This window comes from Saimiri boliviensis, chromosome 2, assembly GCF_048565385.1.
Source record: "Saimiri boliviensis isolate mSaiBol1 chromosome 2, mSaiBol1.pri, whole genome shotgun sequence".
NCBI lineage: Eukaryota > Metazoa > Chordata > Mammalia > Primates > Cebidae > Saimiri > Saimiri boliviensis.
Window position 1 is genome coordinate 6,291,269 of NC_133450.1, and position 22,621 is coordinate 6,313,889.

At 44.4% G+C, this 22,621-nt stretch overlaps 1 protein-coding gene across 1 annotated transcript in view; it reads left to right on the forward strand.

Annotated features, from left to right (window-relative positions):
• Positions 1-6,906: 6,906 nt before the first annotated feature.
• The window catches only part of HEXA (hexosaminidase subunit alpha), a 31,966-nt gene continuing 16,251 nt past the window's right edge, over positions 6,907-22,621 (forward strand). Inside the window, exon 1 of the mRNA XM_003929660.4 lies at positions 6,907-7,223. Coding sequence (XP_003929709.1) covers positions 6,971-7,223 — 253 coding nt within the window. The 5' untranslated portion in view covers positions 6,907-6,970. The remainder of the gene's footprint in view (positions 7,224-22,621) is intronic.

The following is a 22,621-nucleotide window of genomic DNA, read 5'->3' on the forward strand; positions in this document are numbered from 1 at the left end:
ACGGTCACTCCTTTAGCTCAGATCTGTCGAAAGTTCCCCTGGAGCTTAAGTTTTATGACACACAAAAAAATCCTTTGTAAAAAATTCAGGCCATAAATAAACCGAGGCCTGGCTAGGTGTGGTGGCTCACAACTGTCATCTCAGCACTTTGGGAGGCCTAGGTGGGAGGATTGCTTGAGGCTAGGAGTTCAAGACCAGCCTGGGCAATATAGCAAAACCCTTAAAAAGCACAGCAAGTTTCTACAAAGAAAAGAAAAGAAAAGTCTATTTATAGCCTCAGATTGGAATAGATATAGGACAAAGCCAGTTATTGCAAGGTGTATATGTTTAGATTTAGGAAAGGCTGCTAAGACTTACTGAGTAAAGCTGACTAAGATAACTGGGATAATTATAAGACTAGAAGACAGGAAGTGATTGGGCTAAAAGAAAGGACACTGGACACAACATTTTATTTTTGGTAAAGATAGAGATGGGGTCTCCCTATGTTAACCAGGCTGGTGTTGAACTCCTGGGGTCAAGTAATCCTCTTGCCTCTGCCTCCCAAAGTGCTGGGATTACAGGCATTAGCCACCACACAGGACCCTGGACACATTTTTAGAAACCCAACAGAAAATTGTATATATTCAGAAGTAATAAATTGGATAGAGTTTTGTAAATCTAGAAATAGGGATTGAAGAGCTTAGAGGCAACTGGGTAAAGCAGAGGCAGAGGCAGAGGCATGTGAAATGGAATGGGTTTAAAGAGTGTCAGGATGGCTGGGCCAGTGGCACATACCTATAATCGCAGCACTTTGGAAGGCTGAGGCAGGAGGATCGCTTGAGCCCAGGAGTTTGAGACCAGCCTAGCAAACATAGGGAGACCCACATCTCTACAAAAACTTTAAAAATTAGCCTGGCATGGTAGCATCTGCCTGTAGTCCCAGCTACTTGGGAGGCTGATGTGGGAGGATCCTTTGAGCCCAGGAGTTCAAGATTGCAGTGACCCATAATTGTGCCACTGCACTACTGCACACCAGCCTGGGTAACAGAAGGAGACCCTGTCTCTAAAAAAAAATTTATTTATTTATTTTTTTTTTTTGAGACGGAGTTTCACTCTTGTTACCCAGGCTGGAGTGCAATGGCGCGATCTCGGATCACCGCAACCTCCGCCTCCTGGGTTCAGGCAATTCTCCTGCCTCAACCTCCTGAGTAGCTGGGATTACAGGCACACGCCACCATGCCCAGCTAATTTTTTGTATTTTTTTAGTAGAGACGGGGTTTCACCATGTTGACCAGGATGGTCTCGATCTCTTGACCTCGTGATCCACCCGCCTCGGCCTCCCAAAGTGCTGGGATTACAGGCTTGAGCCACCGTGCCCGGCACTTTTTTTTTTTTTTTTTTGAGACGGAGTTTCGCTCGTTACCCAGGCTGGAGTGCAATGGCGCGATCTCAGCTTACCGCAACCTCCGCCTCCTGGGTTCAAGCAATTCTCCTGCCTCAGCCTCCCAAGTAGCTGGGACTACAGGCATGCGCCACCATGCCCACCTAATTTTTGTATTTTTAGTAGAGACGGAGTTTCACCATATTGACCAGGATGGTCTTGATCTCTTGACCTCGTGATCCACCCGCCTCGGCCTCCCAAAGTGCTGGGATTACAGGCGTGAGCCACTGCGTCCGACCTAAAAAAAATTTTTTTTAACAAAAAATAAAGATGGCTGGGTATGGTGGCTCATGCCTATAAATCCCCAGACTTTGGGAGGCCGAGGTGGCTGGATCACTTGAGGTCAGGAGTTTGAGACCAGCCCGGCCAACATGGCAAAACCCTGTCTCTATTAAAAATAGAAAAATTAGCTAGGCGTGGTGGTGGGTGCCTGTAATCCCCGCTACTCAGGAGGCTGTGTCAGGAGAATAGCTTGAACCCAGGAAGCAGAGGTTGCAGTGAGCCAATCATCCAACTGCACTCCAGCCTGGGTGACAGAGCAAAACTCCATCTCAAAAAAAAAAAAAAAAAAAAAAAAAAATTAAAAAGGGAGTGGGAGTCAGGGTGCACAGAGAATTTTGGCAACCTCCACTTCTGTAAACATTGACAAGTTAAAAAAAGCTTAAGTGTTGCTGGTCTGGCCACCTAGCGTGGTAGAAAAGAAATGAAGCCATCAGTCCCAAGTGAATTTAAGTCTTCACTTTCTGAGTCCCACATCACATAAGGATGGTCAGGTTGTTAAATTCTTAGCTAATAGCCTCAGAGATAATTTCCCTGCACTTAGCTTTCACATTCAATCTCTCCCTCATACATGAACAGATAAATCTTAGTTAATCTTAGCTCTGACCTTGTCGTTCCTCAACTAAAGAAATTTCTCTCACTTGCCATGGACTCGAGTAAAATCTGCAGCGTAGCTTTCAAGGAACTGTGCTAGATATAAAAAGAAATGGACTTTGGAACAGAAGACCTGGTCCAAACATTCGTTCTGACAACTGTATGAGACTTGGGTCAAGTTATTTTAATTCTGAGTCAATTTCCTCATCTGTAAAATGTAGCTAGGACTCATTTTCACACAGCTGTTGATAGCGATAAATAAGACAAATATGTCTGCTACCTCACTCAATTTCCTACTTTCCTTACTTTACAATCCAGTTTCAACCTACTTTCTAACATTCCTTTTGTTAGTATTTCTCTTCATGCACTATTTGTTCTAGCCAAACAGAATTGCTTACTTCTCCAGTGTCTCTCCAGATGCTTTGGAGATCTCTGCCTGGGTTCATTTGCTATTTCACTGTATGCATTCAAAAAGTATTCATTAAGCATCTGCTATGTGCCAGGCCCTCTTCCAGAACCTGGAGATCCTGAAGTGAACCCCTTTCCCACATCACAGCACACACAGGAAGAGACTGCTCTTGACTGGAGTGACTGGCCAGGATGACTAGCTGCCCCAGGTCCTACCACCCCAAGGATTGAGGGGCTTGCTGTTTCAGCACACCTGTAGGAGATTCAAGAAGTAACTATGCCAGGCATGGTGGCTTATGCCTGTAATCCCAACACATTGGCAAGCTGAGGTGGGAGAGTCACTTGAACCCAGGAGTTTGAGACCAGCCTGGGCAACATGGTGAGATGCCATCTCTTCAAAAAATTTAAAAAATTAGCTGGGCATGGTGGCAGGCACCTGTGACCCTAGCTACTGGGGAGGCTGAAGTCGGAAGATTGCTTGAGCCCAGGAGGTCCAGGCTGCAGTGAGCTGTAATTGTATCAGTGAACTCCAGCCTGGGCAACAAAGTGAGACCCTGTCTCAGAAAAAAAGAAGGAACGGAGGGAGGGAAGGAGGGAGGGAAAGAAAGAAAGAAAAGTGGGAAAGAGAGAAAGAAAGAAAAAAGAAACACTATTTTTGTTTCGTTTTGTTTTGTTTTGTTTTTGAGACAGAGTTTCGTTCTTGTCTCCCAGTCTGGAATGCAGTGGTGGCATCTCAGCTCACTGCAACCTCTGTCTCCTGGGTTCAAGCGATTCTTCTGCCTCAGCCTCCTTAGTAGCTGGGACTACAGGCATTCGCCACCACACCCAGCTGATTTTTTGTTGTTGTTGTTGTTATTTTTAGTAGAGAAGGGGTTTCTCCATGTTGGCTAGGATGGTCTTGATCTCCTGATCTCATGATCCACCCACCTCAGCCTCCCAAAGTGCTGGGATTGCAGGCGTGAGCCACCACACCCAGCCTGCCTGTGATCCATTTTTAATTAAGTTTGTGTATGCTGTGAGGTAGGGGATCATAGTTCATTTTTCCCACATAGGGATATCTATTTTCTTCATCACCTTTTATTGAAAATAACTTGCTTTCCCCACTAAATTGGTGTCTTTGTTGAAATCGAGTAATAATCAAATGGATCTTTTCCTGGCCCCTCTATTTCGTTCCATTTATTTGTCTGTCAAGCCAAAACCACACTCTATTGTATTGTAAGGGGGGATATTTTGAAAGATCAACAAATTTATCTGGTGTCACTTACTTTTATGTATGCCTAAGAATAATATTTGGTTAAAAAAATCTGGTTAAGTCTAAAAGAACTCTTTCAGTAGTAATGAAATAACTGAATCACTGTAATCCACCACGCTTGGCCCTATTAGTAATTGTTTATAACCTCTTTATTTGGATCTAGCTCTTTCATCTTGTGTGACTCTTTTAAGTAAATGACTCCTCTCTTCTGGTAAAGGTTGAGTATCACATAAAAGGGTGCCTTGGCATGTGCTCAGTCCTGAAATTCTACTTTGATGTACCGCTCTCATCTTTCTGCTCTGAACTCTCCCCAAATTATTGATCCTATGGGCCTGATTATGAACTTGGCTTCTAACAATGCTTCTCAAAACCTCTACCTTTGTACCTTTGGTAACGTCTCTCCTGACTGGCAGAGTGCCCAGACACGTACTAGTGCTGATGAAAATTAAGATTTAAGTAAAGAAGAAATTAGTTTAAGAATGCGCTGGCCGGGCGCGGTGGCTCAAACCTCTAATCCCAGCACTTTGGGAGGCCGAGGCGAGTGGATCACGAGGTCAAGAGATCGAGACCATCCTGGTCAACATGGTGAAACCCTGTCTCTACTAAAAATACAAAACATTAGCTGGGCATGGTGGCGCGTGCCTGTAATCCCAGCTACTCAGGAGGCTGAGGCAGAATTGCCTGAACCCAGGAGGCAGAGGTTGCAGTGAGCCGAGATCGCGCCATTGCACTCCAGCCTGGGTAACAAGAGCGAAACTCCGTCTCAAAAAAAAGAATGCGGCTAGGCTCACACCTATAATCCCAACACTTTGGGAGACTGAGGCAGGCGGTTCACAAGGTCAGGAGTTCAAGACCAGCCTGGTCAATATGGTGAAACCCCCAACTCTACTAAAAATACAAAAATTAACTGGACATGGTGGTGAGTGCCTGTAATCCCAGCTACTCAGGAAATGAGGCAGGAGAATCCTTTGAACCCGCAGTGGAGGTTGCAGTGAGCCAAAATCGCACCATTGCAATCCAGCCTGGGCAACAGGGCAAGGCTCTGTCTCAAAAAAAAAAAAAAAAAAAAAAGAATGCAAGAAGCCTTGGGATCTGAAACTTGATAACTGCGGGATCTAATTTCTGCTTCTTTTGCTGCAGGCTCCATTCTTTTTTTTTTTTTTTTTTTTTTTTTTTTTTTTTTGAGACGGAGTTTCGCTCTTGTTACCCAGGCTGGAGTGCAATGGCGCGATCTTCGCTCACTGCAACCTCCGCCTCCTGGGCTCAGGCAATTCTCCTGCCTCAGCCTCCTAAGTAGCTGGGATTACAGGCACACGCCACCACGCCCAGCTAGTTTTTTGTATTTTTAGTAGAGACGGGGTTTCACCATGTTGACCAGGATGGTCTCGATCTCTTGACCTTGTGATCCACCTGCCTTGGCCTCCCAAAGTGCTGGGATTACAGGCTTGAGCCACCGCGCCCGGCCGCTGCAGGCTCCATTCTATCATAATCAACTTTCAAAGACAAATTGTTTGATGAATCTCTGTATTATTAATGTTTCTTTGATTTCTCATCAAAGCCATGTATGTATAACTAGTAATTAGGTACCTATAACCTGAATATAAATTATCATGATTTCAGTGGCTCTTTACTTGTTTTTTGTTTTGTTTTCGAGAAAGGGTTTCACTATATTGCCCAGGCTAAACATGAACTCCTGGGCTCAAGTGATCCTCCTGCCTTAGACTCCTGAGTAGCTGGGACTACAGGGATGTGCCACCATGCCCAGTGAAAGCCCTTTATTTTAAAAAGTTCATTTTCCTGCGCTCTACATGTATTTTAATACTAAAATTCAATTTTAAAATTTAAAATGTACCTACTAACTAATTAATGCCACCCAATAAAAATAGCATTATTTGTATTATGTTCGGGTAATACAGTGGTAAACAAGGAAGACAGGGTCTCTGATAATTGCGGAATTCCCCTTGATCCCTTCTCAAGCCTCTCTTCTGGATATCCACTATTTCTTGGATCTACAGCTCTCTACCTTCCCCACTTTTGTAGTTCAGTCTCTCATTATCCTCTACCTCCAATAAAAAAGGGCCTCCTAACTAGTTTATTATCCATGCAACAATTCAGCATATTTCTAAAATGCAGATCTTTCGGGTCGATTTGCAACTGCTCACAGAATAAATTCCTCAACTTCCTATGTAAGCCTTTGCAGGACCAGGCCCCTGTCATGATCTCTGGGCACTCTCCATCTTGCACCCAAAGCCCCAGCAATATTTTACTGCTTGCAGTAAATACACACCAGGGTATGTGGGGTTTTGTTTGGAGAAAAGGGATGTGAGGATCAACTAGATTTACAGTCAGACTTGAAGCAAAGAGTTCATGTCGTAGGCAGGCAATGGAATGCCTCAAGCTGGCTCTGAAGGTACGCATTTTTTCCAGTCATACGTAAATCACATTTGTGTGATCTTGTGATCCCCTCTCTAGCACAGCCGTGCAGACGACCTACTTCCAGCCCTCTCTTGCCCCACGAAATTTCACATCACAGTGACTTGTGGTTTTAATCCCCTGTTCCTGCTTCTGAAGTTAGTTCAGTCTGAGAAGTCCTTTACCTTCCAGTAGGCCTGGCGAGCTCTACCTACCAAAACGTTCAAGATTCAGCCTAGAGCCATCTGGGAAACTTTATTTCCAGCTGGCCCTGCGGCCTCGTCTTCCCACTCCGCGCTTCTCGAGTCGGGTGCGCTGTCTAGTTCAGCCGGCACGACCGCAGGGGTGGCGGGTTATTTACCGCCCCGCTGGGCCAGTGAGCCGCCCGGGCAGCAGAGCCATTGCAGACGCTCAGCACGCTCCGCCACCCGCAGCTGGAGCCCCACCCCCAGGCCGGAAGTGAAAGGGCAGGGAGTGGGTCCTCGCGGGGTCGCAGGGGCGGAGCCGCCTCTGGTCACGTGATACGCCGATAGTCACGGGGCCGCCGCTCACCTGACCAGGTTCCCACGTGGCCAGCCCCCTCCGAGAGGGGTGACCGGCTGGCCATGGCAAGCTCCAGGCTTTGGTTTTCGCTGCTGCTGGCGGCAGCGTTCGCTGGGCGGGTGACGGCCCTATGGCCCTGGCCCCAGAACATCCAGACCTCCGACCGGCGCTACGTCCTTTACCCGAACAACTTTCAATTCCAGTATGATGTCAGCTCGGCCGCGCAGCCCGGCTGCTCCGTCCTCGATGAGGCCTTCCAACGCTATCGGGACCTGCTTTTCGGTTCCGGGTCTTGGCCCCGTCCTCACCTCACAGGTGAGTTGGACTTGTCCTGCCCGGTTCCCAGGCCCTGAGAGAGCCTCCCTGAGGACGCTTACCCCAAGGCTCCGGAGACGCCCTCTGGGCTTTTGCCCAGCCCTCTGATCGCAGGCACTCCACTTCCTCCTCGAGCTGTATTAGGTTTTCATCCAGAGATACCTACTGTAGGACAGTGGGTATCTACTGTCAATCAGGACATCAATTTATTGAAAATAATATGCCAGCAGAAATCCAAGGTTCTGACCATGTTCAAGCGATGAGGGATCCCAGTGAGGCTGTGACCAAGGTCTGGGTAGAGGAGACCACAGAAAACACTCCAAGTTAGGGAGACATAATGCGGGAACTATGCAAAGTTACATACAAGTGTCTAACACATAGAATGTTCTGCGGGTGGATCACGAGGTCAGGAGTTTTAGACCAGCCTTGCCAACATAGCGAAATCCCGTCTCTATTAAAAATGCAAAAATTAGCCGGGTATGGTGGTGCGCGCCTGTAGTCCTAGCTACTTGGGAGGCTGAGGCAGGAGAATGGCTTGAACTCGGGAGGCGGAGGTTGTGGTGAGTCGAGATCGGGCCAGCCTGGGCGACAGAGGGAGACTCCGTCTCAAAGAAAAAAACAAAAAACAAAACAAAACAAAACAAAACAACCTGTAAGCTGTGAAAGAAATCACAGAACATTTCCGTAAGGAAGTGAGTTTCCAGCGGCCACTTGGAATGGGGTGGTAGATGTGATTAGCTGGGACTGAAAAGAGGGTATTCTAGGCAGGAAGAAAGGCTTGAACAGTGGCACAGAGAGTTATGATTGAGCTCAAAGTTTAGGTCTGGTAGATGTGATGAGGATAGGGGCTCGGATTAAGGACGGATAAGGGTGGGAAACGTGTGAAATTGAAATGAAAAGTCAAGAGTGCTTTAGACATTGGTTTTATATAAAATGGAAGGGGCTAACAGTTTTCATTTAGGCAGCTATGTAATCAGTACTGAAAATTGCATCTGAGAATAATTATTCCACAGCACATTTATAAGTCGAGTCAACAATGGAAAGGAATACAATTCTACTTCATGGGTTCAAAATTTAAAAGTTTCTTGATAATCTCCTGGAATCTAGCTCTTTGGTTATATTGTATAGATGTTATGGGGGTGGGAGCCATATTTACAGTTGAGTCATATAGTAATGTCATTTCATATGTTGTTTCAAGTGTGCTTAAGTTATTTTCACAAAAGTTATCATTTGATATATAGAATTTAAAGCATTTAATTAAACAGATGATCCTTAGAGAGTGACATTTGATTTAGGGAAAGAAATACAATCTCAACATCAGGGTAGTCCTTAACTGGTAAAATGCATTAAGCTGGAGAGTAGCACCTGGTGCTACTTCTTTCTTTCTTTCTTTTTTGAATCTGCCTGCCTTCCAGACATTTCTCAGGATAACAAGAAAATAGTTATGAATATCTTTTCAGTCTTTGAAGGAGGGTATAATAGTGGGAGGACGCCGGGCGCGGAGGCTCACGCCTGTAATCCCAACACTTTGGGAGGCCGAGGCGGGTGGATCACAAGGTCAAGAGTTCGAGACCATCCTGGTCAACATGGTGAAACCCCGTCTCTACTAAAAATACAAAAACTTAGCTGGGCATGGTGGCGCGTGCCTGTAATCCCAGCTACCCAGGAGGCTGAGGCAGGAGAATTGCCTGAACTCAGGAGGTGGAGGTTGCAGTGAGCCAAGATCGCGCCATTGCACTCCAGCCTGGGTAACAAGACTGAAACTCCATCTCAAAAAAATAATAATAATAATAATAATGGGAAGAACTTGGTGATTTCAAAAATAAAACAATGAAAATTAAAAGTCCGAGCCCCAGAGATGCCCTTCCTTCCATTTCCTTCTATCCCACTTCTTACCTCCAAACAGAAGTGAGAAGCATAGCACTGGAAAGTTTCTGACAGTTGAATCATTGTTGTTTTGTTGTTGTTTATTTGTTTTTAACAGTCCATGCTAGGGCATATTGTCCATTTCTTAGCCTGTTAAAGACATAAGTCTCAATCCCTTTCCTGTTGATGATATAGAAGGAAAGGAGTTTTACTGCCTTACCAGTACTTCTTTTAAGAAATAAAGCTGGGTATGGTGTCTCATGCCTGTAGTCCTAGCTACTCCAGAGGCTGAGGTGGGAGGATGGCTTGAGCTCAGGAGGTAGATAGAGGTTGCAGTGAGCTGAGATCGTTTCACTGCACTCCAGCCTGGACAACAGAGCCAGACCTTGTCTCAAAAAACCAAAAACACAGAAACAAAAACAAAAGAAAGTGGTCACTCTTACGTTTCTGCGGTTTCCTAAATTTCTCCTACTCGCCCTGAAAATAAGTGATAAAATAGAGTCAATTTACATTATCCTCAAGAGGTTTCACAACCTTTGTGGGGCCACTGCCAGCAAAGTCAGCTGAAGAAATGAGGTAGGGTCTGTAGGGGTAAGAGAGGCGCATGTTTGAAGAGTTTTCTGTGGTGTGAACTGTCTCAAGTTTTATGTGTTTACAGTCTATTGTAATAGAGAAGTGGATTATATTTTCTTTTCTATTCCTGGCTGTAATGAATAAAACCCATTATTGGGTCAGGAACTTGAGTCTTCTCTCTTCATGTCCATTGTTCCATTTTAAGCTATGGGCATTTGCTGAAGCTTCCTGGCCACACACTCAGCCCTGATCCCCAGCCAACTGTGGTATGTTATTGTTGTGTCCACATCTTGAGGCTGGTTAGGCTTGGGTGTGGTGTAGACCTCCTTCCTGTGGAAGTGTATACTCAAATGCAGGGTGCTTGTCAGCTTGCCTGTCATTAAGCAGCCTTCCCCTTCTTTTGTAAAGCTCTTGGGATTGACGGGGTAAGGGAGATGGCTTACTAAATACACTGTGTTATGCATGAAAAGTTTAACTACTATACTGTTCAACCTTGTCCTTGTTGTAACTAGGATTCCACATTAGTGGCTTTGTTGTTTTGCCTCGAGCTGCAGCCCTAGGTTGGAGATTCAGAGTTCCAAGGCCATGTCCCTTTTATATGTTGAAGTGTCAGCCTGTTCACACACAGAGTGGCATCTCACAGTAGTGAAGCCTTCAGTTGCCTTAAGAAGTTTATGAAAAACCCTTCAAGGAACCTGCTTCTAGAGTATGGCTCTGTCATAGGAGACCCTGCCCCAGGACTCCTCTGGCCAAATGAGAGAGTGGAGGTTTGCTGGGGCAAAACTGTCTTATTGGGAAAAGGGAAGTAGAACACAGAAGGAAACTAGCATTTATTGACTGTCAGGCACTTGATATATGTTATTGCCCTTTAATCTTCATAACAGCTCTGTGAGATCAGTGATATCCTAGTCTTTCAGAATGGACACACAGAGGCTAAGTAACATGCCCAGGGTTACACAGCTGGTAGGGGTGGAGCAGAAATTCCAGTCATGCATAGATTTTGCTCTTGTCACTGTACAGTCTTGTGGTATACTCATATATGTCTTTATCAAGCCAGTTAGCAATTTGGAAAACTACTGGCCTCTGGCAGGATTGAGCTCTGATCACATCTTAGCATTAGTTAGTTCAAATAGGTAGTAACTTCCAACATCTAGTTGCTTATTCATTAGCACTCAGGTTATGAATATTTTATCCCTGGTCCACTGTTATCAGATTCCAGTAGCATTTCTTCCTTCCTTTCATCCATTCTTAGTACAAGTAGTGTTTATCAAGTAACTTTAATTGTCAATAGCACTAGGCCCACGGAATGTTAAATTGAACACCCCCACCCCAACTCCCCATCCTTAAAGAATTTATAATTCCTGGAAGTGGGGATACAGACAGACAAAGTGTGATTTTTTTTCTATGATAACTGAAGTGCAAGGTACTTTGGGAGTGCAGAAGAGGGACACCTGATCTAAGTGTGTGGGGGGAAAAGGGGAAGGTGCATATTGAAAAGGCTTTCCTAGAGAGCTGTTGAATGAGATCTAAAAGTAGAAGTCAATGGGGGTGAAGATAGTTTTCCACATAGAAAGAACGATGGGTACGTGGTAAGGGCCTGCAAGAAGGCTTCATGCCATATTCAAGGAACTCAGGATGTCTAGCTGAAGTACACAACTCTAGGGTGGATCAGCAAGTTCTGAAGCTAAAGTGGTGATACATGTAAAGGTCATGAAATGGCCTAATAAGCCCTGGTAAGGAAGGGAGCTTTATCCTAAGGTCAAAGAAAGCCGGTAAAGTCCATTCAACAGGATAAGTGATGTGACTAAACTCTGGCTACATTGGGGCTTGCCAGAGAGTGGGATTAGAGGTGGGAAACCCAGTTAAAAGGCTGCTAACAGTGGTGTAGATAAGAGAAAATAGTGACTGAAGTCTGGTTGATGGTTGTAATGACAAAGAAAACTATAAAGACTGAAGAGAGATTTGGGAGGTGGCTGCTTGGAGGTGGGAGTGAGGTTGGAGGGAGAGGGTGCTGAGGATGACTCACAGATTACTGACTTAGCAATTTGAATGTTGGCTCTCATTCAGTTGTGCTGCCATTAACAAAGATAGGAAAAATAGTAGGAGAGGAAAGGAAGGAGTAAAAAGAGCGAAACTGATTAAGAGGTTGAGAGGTAGAGTGAGAATCGTGAAAAGTAAATCTGGTTTTGACGTGTTGACTATGAGGTATCTAGCAAACAGATAGCTGTATAGTACTAGAGCTCAGAAGGATGAGTTTGAACACTTCCTGAGGAGAAGAAGATCCAAAAGCAACCACAGGAAGGTTGTTGAGAAGGAGGAGAATGTTGTTGGATGACCGCTAAGCCAGAACATGGGTTAGTTCTTCGTCTTGGGTGTTAAAAATCATCTAGGATGACAGCCAACCTTGGGATGGAGGGGAATACTGGGCACCAGGATCCAAAGTATTAAGTAAGTAAAGCTGGGTACAGTGGCTCACAGCACTTGTAATCCCAGCACTTTGGGAGGCTGAGGCAGATGGGTCACTTGAGGTCAGGAAATTGGAGACCAGCCTGGCTAATGTGGTGAAACTCCATCTAATTTGTAAAAATACAAAAATTAGTCGGGTATGGTGACGTGCACCTATAATCTCAGCTACTTAGGAGGCTAAGGTGGGAGGATCGCTTGAGCCTGGGAGGCAGAGATTGCAGTGAGCTGAGATCGCGCCACTGCACTCCAGCCTGGGCAATGGAGCAGGACTCCATCTCAAAAAAAAAAAAAAAAAAAAATTTAAGTGAATAAAGAAGTGATCAAGAACCTGCAGAGTGTTGTAACAGAGAGCTGGAGATTTAACAGCTAGATGGCATGAACCACAGAAGAAAGGTGTTTTACTACTTGGTGGTAGTGGAATGGGTGACCCAGAAGCAGCCCCATATCTCTCAACCCTATGATGTGGGAAGTGGCTGCCTCTCAGAGCATGTTGTAGGAAAAGTGTGTGGTATTCCTGGGAAGAGCCAGGCTTTGGTTAGGGAGGAAATAGAAGAGGCTGAGGCAATTAAATAACTACACAAAAAGATATCAGAGGATTTACAAGGTGAGTGGTACATTGTACAGGTGGTCTAGTGGAGAAGAGGAAGCAGCATGCATAAGAACAGAAGTGCAGGACTAGAAGTGGGCAAAGTGACAAAAGATGGTAGAGATATGACATGGTGGAGTTTCCTGACAATAAGATTGCCAAGAAAATAGATTCCAGAGACAAGCAAACATGTGTATATATGTGGGAATTTAATATATGATCAAAGAAGTATTTCCAATCAAAAGTGAAAAGATGTATTAGTCAATAAATACGTAAGGATGACTGGTTATCCAATTAGGAAAACATTAAATCCTTACCTCATATCAAACACGAAAGCAAATTTTAGGTAGATTAAAGATCTAAAGATAAAAGATAAACCATAAAAATATTAGATAGAAATGAAGGAAACTATTATTATAATTTTTGGGGTAGAGGAGGCCTTTCTTTTTTTTTTTTTTTTTTTTGAGATAGTTTCGCTCTTGTTACCCAGGCTGGAGTGCAATGGCGCAACCTCGGCTCACCGCAACCGCCGCCTCCTGGGTTCAGGCAATTCTCCTGCCTCAGCCTCCTGAGTAGCTGGGATTACAGGCACATGCCACCATGCCCAGCTAAGTTTTTGTATTGTTAGTAGAGACGGGGTTTTACCATGTTGACCATGATGGTCTCGATCTCCTGACCTCGTGATCCACCTGCCTCAGCCTCCCAAAGTGCTGGGATTACAGGCTTGAGCCACTGCGCCTGGCCGAGGAGGCCTTTCTAAGTAAGCAAATAAAGGAGACCATAAAGGAAAAGAGTCACGGCTTTGACTACATAAAAATTAAAGCAAAAGAAAGCATGAAGTAAAAAATAAAGGATAATATGAGGCAGATATTTGCAACAAGTCAATAAAATAAAAATAACTTTAAAAAGTAGAAAGAATTTGGCTAGCAAGTGTGAAGAAATGCTTAATTCCTTCGTTACAAGAAATGCAGATTGATTTGCTTGAGGCCAGGAGTTTAAGACCAGCCTGGGCAGCATAGTGAGACACTGTCTCTACAAAAAATAAAAATTAGCCTAACATGATGTTGTATGCCTGTAGTCCCAGCTGCTTGGGAGGCTGAGGCAGGAGGGTCACTTGAGCCTAGGAGGTTGAGGCTGCAGTGAGCTATGATTGTGCCACTGCACTTCAGCCTGGGTGACAGAGCAAGACCCTGTCTCTAAAAAAAAAAAAAAAAAAAAAAAAAAAAAAAAAAAAAAAAAAAAAATTGAAACTGTGTGTGTGTGTGTGTGTGTGTGTGTGTGTGTGTGTGTGTTAATGCAGCTGGCAATGATGAAAAAGAATTGAGATGGTATAGTGTTGGAAAGATGTGGAGAGACAGGCCCATATATGTGGATTTGGGTGTAAGTCAGTACAGTAACTTGGAAGAAGAATTTGGTAGTATCAAAACCAAAACTTTTCATATCTGTGGCCTAGCATTTCTACCTCCAAATATCTTTTACAATTGCATATATATATATATATATATATATATATATATATACACACACATATATATATATATATATATATGGATATTTATTAGAGCATTGTTTATAATACTAAAAACTTGGAAACGTTACCAAATGTCCACAAACAGAAGAGAAGTTAGAGAAGTTAATGTATATCTCATCATTGGAATTCTATTCAACCTTTACAAATTAGGATGTCAATCTATATATATTGACATTAACAGACCTACAACTCATTTTGGTAAGGAGAAAAAGGTTACAAACTCATAGTATTAGGATCTCATTTTTATTTTTTTCTTGTTTTGTTTTTTGTTTTTTTGAGACAGTCTCACTCTGTTGCCCAGGCTGGAGTGCAGTGACATGATCTCTTGGCTCACTGCAACCGCCACCTCCCGGGATCAAGTGATTATCCTGCCTCAGCCTCCCAAGTAGCTGGGATTACAGGTGCCTGCCACCACATCCAGCTAATTTTTGTATTTTTAGTAGAGACAGAGTTTTTGTGTGTTGAGCCAGGCTGGTCTCGAACTCCTGAACTCAAGTGATCCACCTGCCTCAGCCTCCAAAGTTCTGGGATTACAGGTTTGAGCCACTGTGCCCAGCCCTGTTTTTATTTTAAAACTAATACATTTATAAATTTATAAACTATTGGAAGATTGTGCAAAATGTTATAACTAAAGTTATCTCTTGAGATCTAGAATTTTGGGGAGATATTATCATTTCAGTGGGGATGGGGTGGGAGGGACAGATCAGTTTTTTTTGTTTGTTTGTTTTGTTTTTTGAGACGGAGTTTCACTCTTGTTACCCAGGCTGGAGTACAGTGGCGCGATCTCGGCTCGCAGCCTCCGCCTCCTGGTTCAGGCAATTCTCCTGCCTCAGCCTCCTGAGTAGCTGGGATACAGGCACGCGCCACCATGCCACCAGCTAATTTTTTTTGTATTTTTAGTAGAGACGGGGTTTCACCATGTTGACCAGGATGGTCTCGATCTCTTGACCTCGTGATCCACCCGCCTCGGCCTCCCAAAGTGCTGGGATTACAGGCGTGAGCCACCGCACCCGGCCCGACAGATCAGTTTTAAAAGTAGGGCAATACAGAAAATTTTTTATGGCAACTTTTCCCCAAAAGAGATGAGTGCAACTTTTACCCAAAAAATATGAGATGGGAATGAGAGGAAGGAAGAACATTCAGGATTCATCTGTGGGCTGGAGAGAGTGATATTTCCAAGTAGATATTAATAATCTGTGAAGGGTGAAGAATCTTATAGGAGGAGGTACCATGATCTAGACTGAATTCAGTAGCACTAAGGAGAAGGCCCCAGCTCAGGTCAGCTGATTTCACGAACTCCCGCTTTACTGGATTACGAAATTTGACAAGATTGGCCTTGATCGACTTCTCTTCTAGCCATTTCCTAGTGGTTGGAATTCACTTCCCAGGCTTGGAATACCTTTTTTCCTCTTGGTGTAGCTTGGTGAACACCAATTCAGGGTTCATGATCCTACTCAGAAGTCTCATTCAGTGTCAAGCCTTGCACCTTCCCTGGACGTGGCTGTTAAATCCACCACAGCCCTTATCAGAATGTTTGTAGTTAGCATTTGTGTTTATCTCTCCTGCTAGACTGTGATCTCCTCAAGGGTAGGGACCAGGGCTTGTTTTCTTTTTAACTGCCCCAGCTCCTTGCAGTTTTGGATGCACATCAAATGCTCAGTATATCTTGGTTGGAATGAACAAATGAGTGGGAAATGAATTATTTAATGGGCTTTTCTAAATATGGGGGAGATGAAACCTGGATATGATGTGTATAAAGGTGGGAAGGGGAAGAGAGCAAAGTGGGCATCTTCAGCACCAGCCTAGGAGGGTCCCAGGGAATATGGGGGCACCGTAGACATTAAGGAGTGGGGAAGTGGCAAAGGCTGGGTTGCCTTTCTTCCAATCCAGAAGCAAAATCAAGTACCACTTTATAACCAAAACCAATTTTTTTTTCATACTGCTAGGATTCTGTGACTCAAATACATTGATACAATGGAACTGTTTTGATTCAGGAGGGAACAGGGTTAGTAGAGGGAAAGGCTGTTATGCACTGAGGTAAAGATTGATAGTTTCCAGATTACCCTAATAGTTATTAGTTACCCTAATATAGCAATGAGTTTTTCCTTTCAGAGAAGTGGAAAGACCTAAGTCTTAGAATTTATGGATCCAGAGGTCTTCAGAGCAGTGTCTGAAAAGGCACTTTGTGTACATCTGGGTGTCTTCTTAGCATCACCCACCCCAGTCTGAGGATTTCAGAAATACTTGGTTTGGGGATATAAAAGTAATCTCTACATTAACTACTTGCTGTGTATACCTGATTATCATGTAGCACAATCATAACATTAAATATGCATTTTTAAAATTCCAACATCATTTTTTCAGCCAACATTTTTTGAATGACCGCGTATCAGGCACTGGGAATACAAAGACACTGAGATTGGTCCCTGCTGTTGAGGAACTCACAGCCTAAGTGAGGAGATAGACAAATAAACAGTATATCTTAAGTGTTTTGAAAAATGTATATATACATTGCTTCGTGATCACATAGGAGGGTCTCTTAGGAAAGGGTAGGAGAATAATAAAAAGTTTCCTGAAAGGAAAACAGAGCTGTTTCTTAATTAGGAGAGATATGGAGGGGAGGCAAAGTTTGTTTCAATTGGAGGAAGCAATATGTGTGAAGAAAAATATGGAGAAAATATGGCATTTTCAGGGTTCTGTTAAGAGTTCATTGTTCATTGTGAGAGTTCCTGCACAGGAGCAGAAAAAAGCAAGGTGTTTTCTTATGATTACCCAGTGAGTTCTGGACTTTAATCTGGAAGCTATGGGAGCCATTGGAAGATTTTAAGCAGAGATTGTCATGTGCTGATTTTCATATTCTAATATCCTTGAAGATGGTAGATTGACATGGGTATTTAGGGAGGTGGGGAAAGACTGCCTGGGAGATTTCTTATAGTCATCCATGTGAGAAATTACAAGAGGCTGAATTAAGGCTTTGGTCCGGTGGGGTTGGGAAAACAGCGACGTGTTAAGAGATTATAAGGATTGTATAATTGTAAGACTTTTTTTTTTTTTTTTTTTTTTTTTTTTTTGAGACGGAGTTTCGCTCTTGTTACCCAGGCTGGAGTGCAATGGCACGATCTCGGCTCACCGCAACCTCCGCCTCCTGGGTTCAGGCAATTCTCCTGCCTCAGCCTCCTGAGTAGCTGGGATTATAGGCACGCGCCACCATGCCCAGCTAATTTTTGTATTTTTAGTAGAGACGGGGTTTCACTATGTTGACCAGGACAGTCTCGATCTCTTGACCTCGTGATCCACCCGCCTCAGCCTCCCAAAGTGCTGGGATTACAGGCTTGAGCCACCGCACCTGGCCTTCTCTCTCTCTCTCTTTTTTTTTTTTACTCATTCTGGGGCAGCAAGATCCTCCATCTAATTGTAAGACTTTTTAAAGTCTTTTTACTATTGTTAATCTCAGTGCTTAACACAATGTGTGAGATAGCAGACAGTCTGTATATGTCATTTTGAGTTAATGAACTTGTGGTCTACTTAGAGGAAAGGTGTGAAAGGAGTCTTCTGGTCTAGGTAAGTAGATGGGGCTGTTATCAAAGTGAGAGGGAAGATCAGCCTGAAGGAATGAAGAGTTAGGTCAGTTTTGTGTTTAAGCTTCAAGTTGCTTTTGAGGCATTTGAGTGGAGGCATACAAGTCTAGATCTCCAGAAGAATTTGCTTGGAAAGATAGATTTGGGAGTCATCAGCCTGCTATGGTAGTGGATGACATTGTCTATGGAGAGCGTAAGTGAAGAGAAAAAGAGAAGTTTGGAGCCCTGAAGACCCTGGGGAACACTAGCACGTTGGGGTTGCTGAAGGAAAAGTAGAATGAAGAAACATATTCAAGGAGTTAGAAGGAAAACCAAGAGAACAATGTCCCCTATGCTAAGGGAGTTTAGTTTCAAGAAGGTCAGGGATGTCCAATGCTGCCAAGAGGTCCCAAAAGGAGTGGGTGGTTTCTATTAGCTCTGACAGCAGGGATTTTTGTGTTTTGACCACTGCTGTATCCCCAGCACTTCCAACACCCTGGCAAATAGTAAGCATTCAGTAAATAACTGTCAAACAAATGAGTGAATGGAAAAGAGTCCCTTGAATTTAGTTATAGAACCACAGGACTTTGGTGAAGCCATTTTGAGAGAAGTGGTGGTGAAGGAAGCCAGATGATAGTGGATTGAAGAACATGAGGTTGTAAGGAAGCAGCTACAAAGAGAATACTAAGCACGACCAACATCATGAGCACTTACCTTGTACCAGGCCCTGAACTAAGCACTTTACATGTATTAACTCATTTACCCCTCCCAGCAGCCCAATTATATAGGCATTATCATGATCCCCACTTTACAGTTAAGGAAATTGCAGCTCAGAGAGGGTAACTTGCCTAGGGAATGCTTGCAGCTACAAAGTGGTAGAACCAAGATTTGAATCCAGATCTGTCTCCCTTTGGAGTTCAGGTCCTTAGCTGCTCAGGCCACATTTCCTCTAGGGTGTCTTTGTGGCAGGAAGGTAAAAGAGTGAGTGTTTGAGGTGACATGCAGTTGAGACCAGGAAGGTTGCAAACATTTTTTTTTTTTTTGAGACAGAGTTTCGCTCTTGTTATCCAGGCTGGAGTGCAATGGCGCAATCTCGGCTCACCGCAACCTCCGCCTCCTGGGTTCAGGCAATTCTCCTGCCTCAGCCTCCTGAGTAGCTGGGATTACAGGCACGCGCCACCATGCCCAGCTGATTTTTTTGTATTTTTAGTGGAGACGGGGTTTCACCTTGTTGACCAGGATAGTCTCGATCTCTTGACCTCGTGATCCACCCACCTCGGCCTCCCAAAGTGCTGGGATTACAGGCTTGAGCCACTGCACCCGGCCGGTTGCAAACATTTTAATGCTGATGAGAGAGAATCAGTAGAAAGAAGTAATTTGAACGCTGGGAAAAAGGGGACTAATTTATACAAGAGGGAACTGAGAAGAGCTCCAGCACACGGGTAAAAGGAAACCGCTTCCACTGAGGTGGAGGCTGGGGAGAAGGTAAAGGCAGGTGTGTGTTGCAGATATTTTTGTCAGTGGGTAGAGGCGAAGAGGATGGGGATAGTTGAAAGTTCTCTTCTGATTGTCTGCTGAGCCTAAGGGAGGTGACGATCAAGTAGACTTGAGGAAGGTGTAGAAAATAGAATGAAGCAGCGGTAGAGAGAGAGCATTTCCAGGGTAGCATCAAGGGCCCAACCAAGATGGAGACCATGATTTTGTAGTGGTCCAATCCTGTTTTGTGATTTTTCTCCCTTCTCTCCAGTAGAATACAGTAGCCAGGCTCAGGGGCACAGCAGGCAGATATTAGATTGATCTAAGGTTGAAAGTTTTGCCCACTGGTTGTGACAGAAGAAAAGAGACGTACTGTTGAGAGTATTGGCTAGACTGCATTTGAGGTGATGGATCACCACATGTAGGCCAGCAGGGAAGGAAGCGAGGCTGAGAGCGGACCCGGAACAGAAGGGAAATGGAGGGGTCATAGTACTGGAGTCTGCAGAAAGTTCAACAGTAGGACTTTGGTGGTAGGTGCGTCCTTCTCCTAAGAATTCCATGTCCACAGATGACCTGTCTGTGATGAATAAGGCAAAATTACATAGCGGGCTACAAGGGTAGAAAACTACCAGTGATGTTTATCTCTTTACGAGGGGACTAAGGAAGGGTGCCAAAGATATTTTTATTTGTTTATTGTAAACATTTTCTACTGTTTGGTAGCACCGTTTGAATTTTTTTTAACTAGTATGTACTACTTTTTTTTTTTTTTTTTTTTTTTTGAGATGGAGTCTCACTCCGTTTCCCAGGTTAGAGTACAGTGGTGCACTCTCTGCTCACTGCAGCCTCCATCTCTTGGGCTCAGGTGATTCTCCTGAGTAGCTGGGATTACAGGGCTCACCACCACACCCAGCTAATTTTTTTTGTATTTTTGGTAGAGACAGCATTTCACCCTGTTGGCCAGACTGGTCTCAAACTCCTGACGTCAAGTGATCCACCCGCCTCAGTCTCCCGAAGTGCTGGGATTATGGACGTGAGCCACCGCACCACAGCTATACAGTAGTACTGTTTTAGAAAAAGATACAGGCTGAGTGCAGTGGTTCACGCCTGTAATCCCAATACTTTGGGAGGGCGAGGCGGGCAGATCATGAGGTCAGGAGTTCAAGACCAGAATGGCCAACATGGTGAAACCCCCTCTCTACTAAAAAATACAAAAATTAGCTGGGCATGGTGGCTCGTGCCTGTAATCCCAGCTACTTGGGAGGCTGAGGTAGGAGAATGGTTTGAACCAGGACCTGGGAGGCAGAGGTTACAGTGAGCTGAGATCACACCACTGCACTCCAGCCTGGGCTACAGAGCAAGACTCCATCTCAGGAAAAAAAAAAAATGTTTTCAGTGAACCCAAAGAGAAGAGTAGGTTTACGTGAAAGCAGAGAGACAAGTGAGCTGGAGGTAGGAGGCTGTGGTCCTGAAATGGGACCCTGGAGTGTATTATCTATCTGTGAAATCACAAGGTCTTAGATCTGAAGAGGAGTAGCTGGAATCTGGTCCCACCCTGCCATTGTTTACAAGGGAGGAAATGGGAACCCTGAGACTTGCTCAGCTTGGCAGCAGTAGAACCAGAACCAGAAGTAACCTGTCCTGATTTCCCAGCCCCCTGGTCTGTTTTTCATGCTGCCTCCTAAGCCCTTGAGGCTTCTTAATTTCCTGCTGTCCTAGCCAGGCTCACAGCACATGTGGCCATGACGTTGCTGGCTGATCAGGCTGTTTGCCATACTGTGCTTCCCACACGTCAGTGCTTCTCAGTGTGCGGGTGTGGGCGGTAGGTGTTTGTAGAGGCGGCTGTACTGTCCCCTGCCTATTTCCTGCCCTCTTCATAGCCAGGCAAAGTAGCAGCTTGGAGGCGGAAAAGCACAGTGGTGATACCCTATTTGCATCCTTTTAAATGACCTTGTGTCCCTCCTGTTTTGCCAGCTCTTGTGTTGCTGCCTCCCCCAAACATCTCTCTCATAATTTGTTTAAGCAGCAGCCATGCCCCTGTATCTACTTCTTTCAGCCCAAACCCAGATGAGTCACTGAGAAAACTTCAGACAGAGATTCTTCACTGTGAGATTGATGGCAGGGAGTGGAAGAATTGTAATTCTGGAGAAACAGCCCTTAAGTTAGGAGCATCGTTCTGGGAAAAAAGTGCTTTCATATTCAGCAGATCTGCAAAGGAGTCTGTGACTCTCCAGAAGACTACAGATTTAGGGAATGGAGTGCCAGTTTGTTTTAGAAAAATGAATTTTTAAAAAAAATCTAAAAATTAGATATTTTTCTGTCTTCCAAGTAATAGTTGAGATAAACCTGGTGTTTGTGCAGCTTCTCTTCTTTTGTCATCAGGGCAGCGAGCCACGGTAGTTGCGTATGGATTAGTTGTGATTTCTCCTTACGTGGCAGGCTGAGCCCTAGAGGATTAGCAGTAAAGCTCAGGACTTTGGCTGTCTTTTGGATGGCTGCCTGGGTAGATATGCAGATGAACTTTCCACACAGTGATAGTGGGGCTCCATGATGTGCGGAGTGGGGACAGAAAGGCTGAGGGTATGGTTTTTCCTCACCCTTGCTCCTAGGTTAAGTTCTCATTGGTCTCCCTGTAGAGTCTTCCTGTAGAGATGGGTTTGCAGACATAGCCTGTCTTGTTGGAGAGCTGGATGGCCCTACAGATTCTGCCTTGAGTGTGGTCTTGGCATCAACTGAAGGTCTGCTTGTTCTTTTGTGTTGCAATAATGTATTTTTAGGGTTCAAGAATGGAGTTAAGAGTTGACCTGGCCCAGAGTTGCCTCAGATTCCTTCTTCTTTGCAGAATGTAGGCAGGTATTGCTATGGGGATCCAGAGTACTGACTGGTAAGAGAAAGAATGTGTTTATTCGTGACGGTAGGAAAACCTTATTGGCTTGCTTCTTGGCACACCTAAGAGCTGAGATACAGCCATGTAGTAGTGCTCAAGAGGTCTGAGCAGGCTTCCTTGGATTTCTTCTCTCTAGAGATGAGTAACATTTGAGATTCCAATTTAGTTCTGAATTCTCTCTCCTTGCCTTCTCCTGGGCCATCTTGTCCCTGACTTTGCAGTACCACAGGAATGTCATGGATGTCGTGATGCCAGTGGGATGCATATGGCTCCAGGAAAGAATAGAATAGAGAGGGGTTCATTAAGTTAAGGCTTGGGGCTATAAAATCAGAGCCACCCTGAAAATCACAGGGAAGAACCAGTGGGAGGCTGAGAAGAGACAGTGTATTCTTATTTTGGCTTTGGCATTTTTGTAAAGCTATATTAGATACTACATTGGTTCATACTTCACCCACTGTT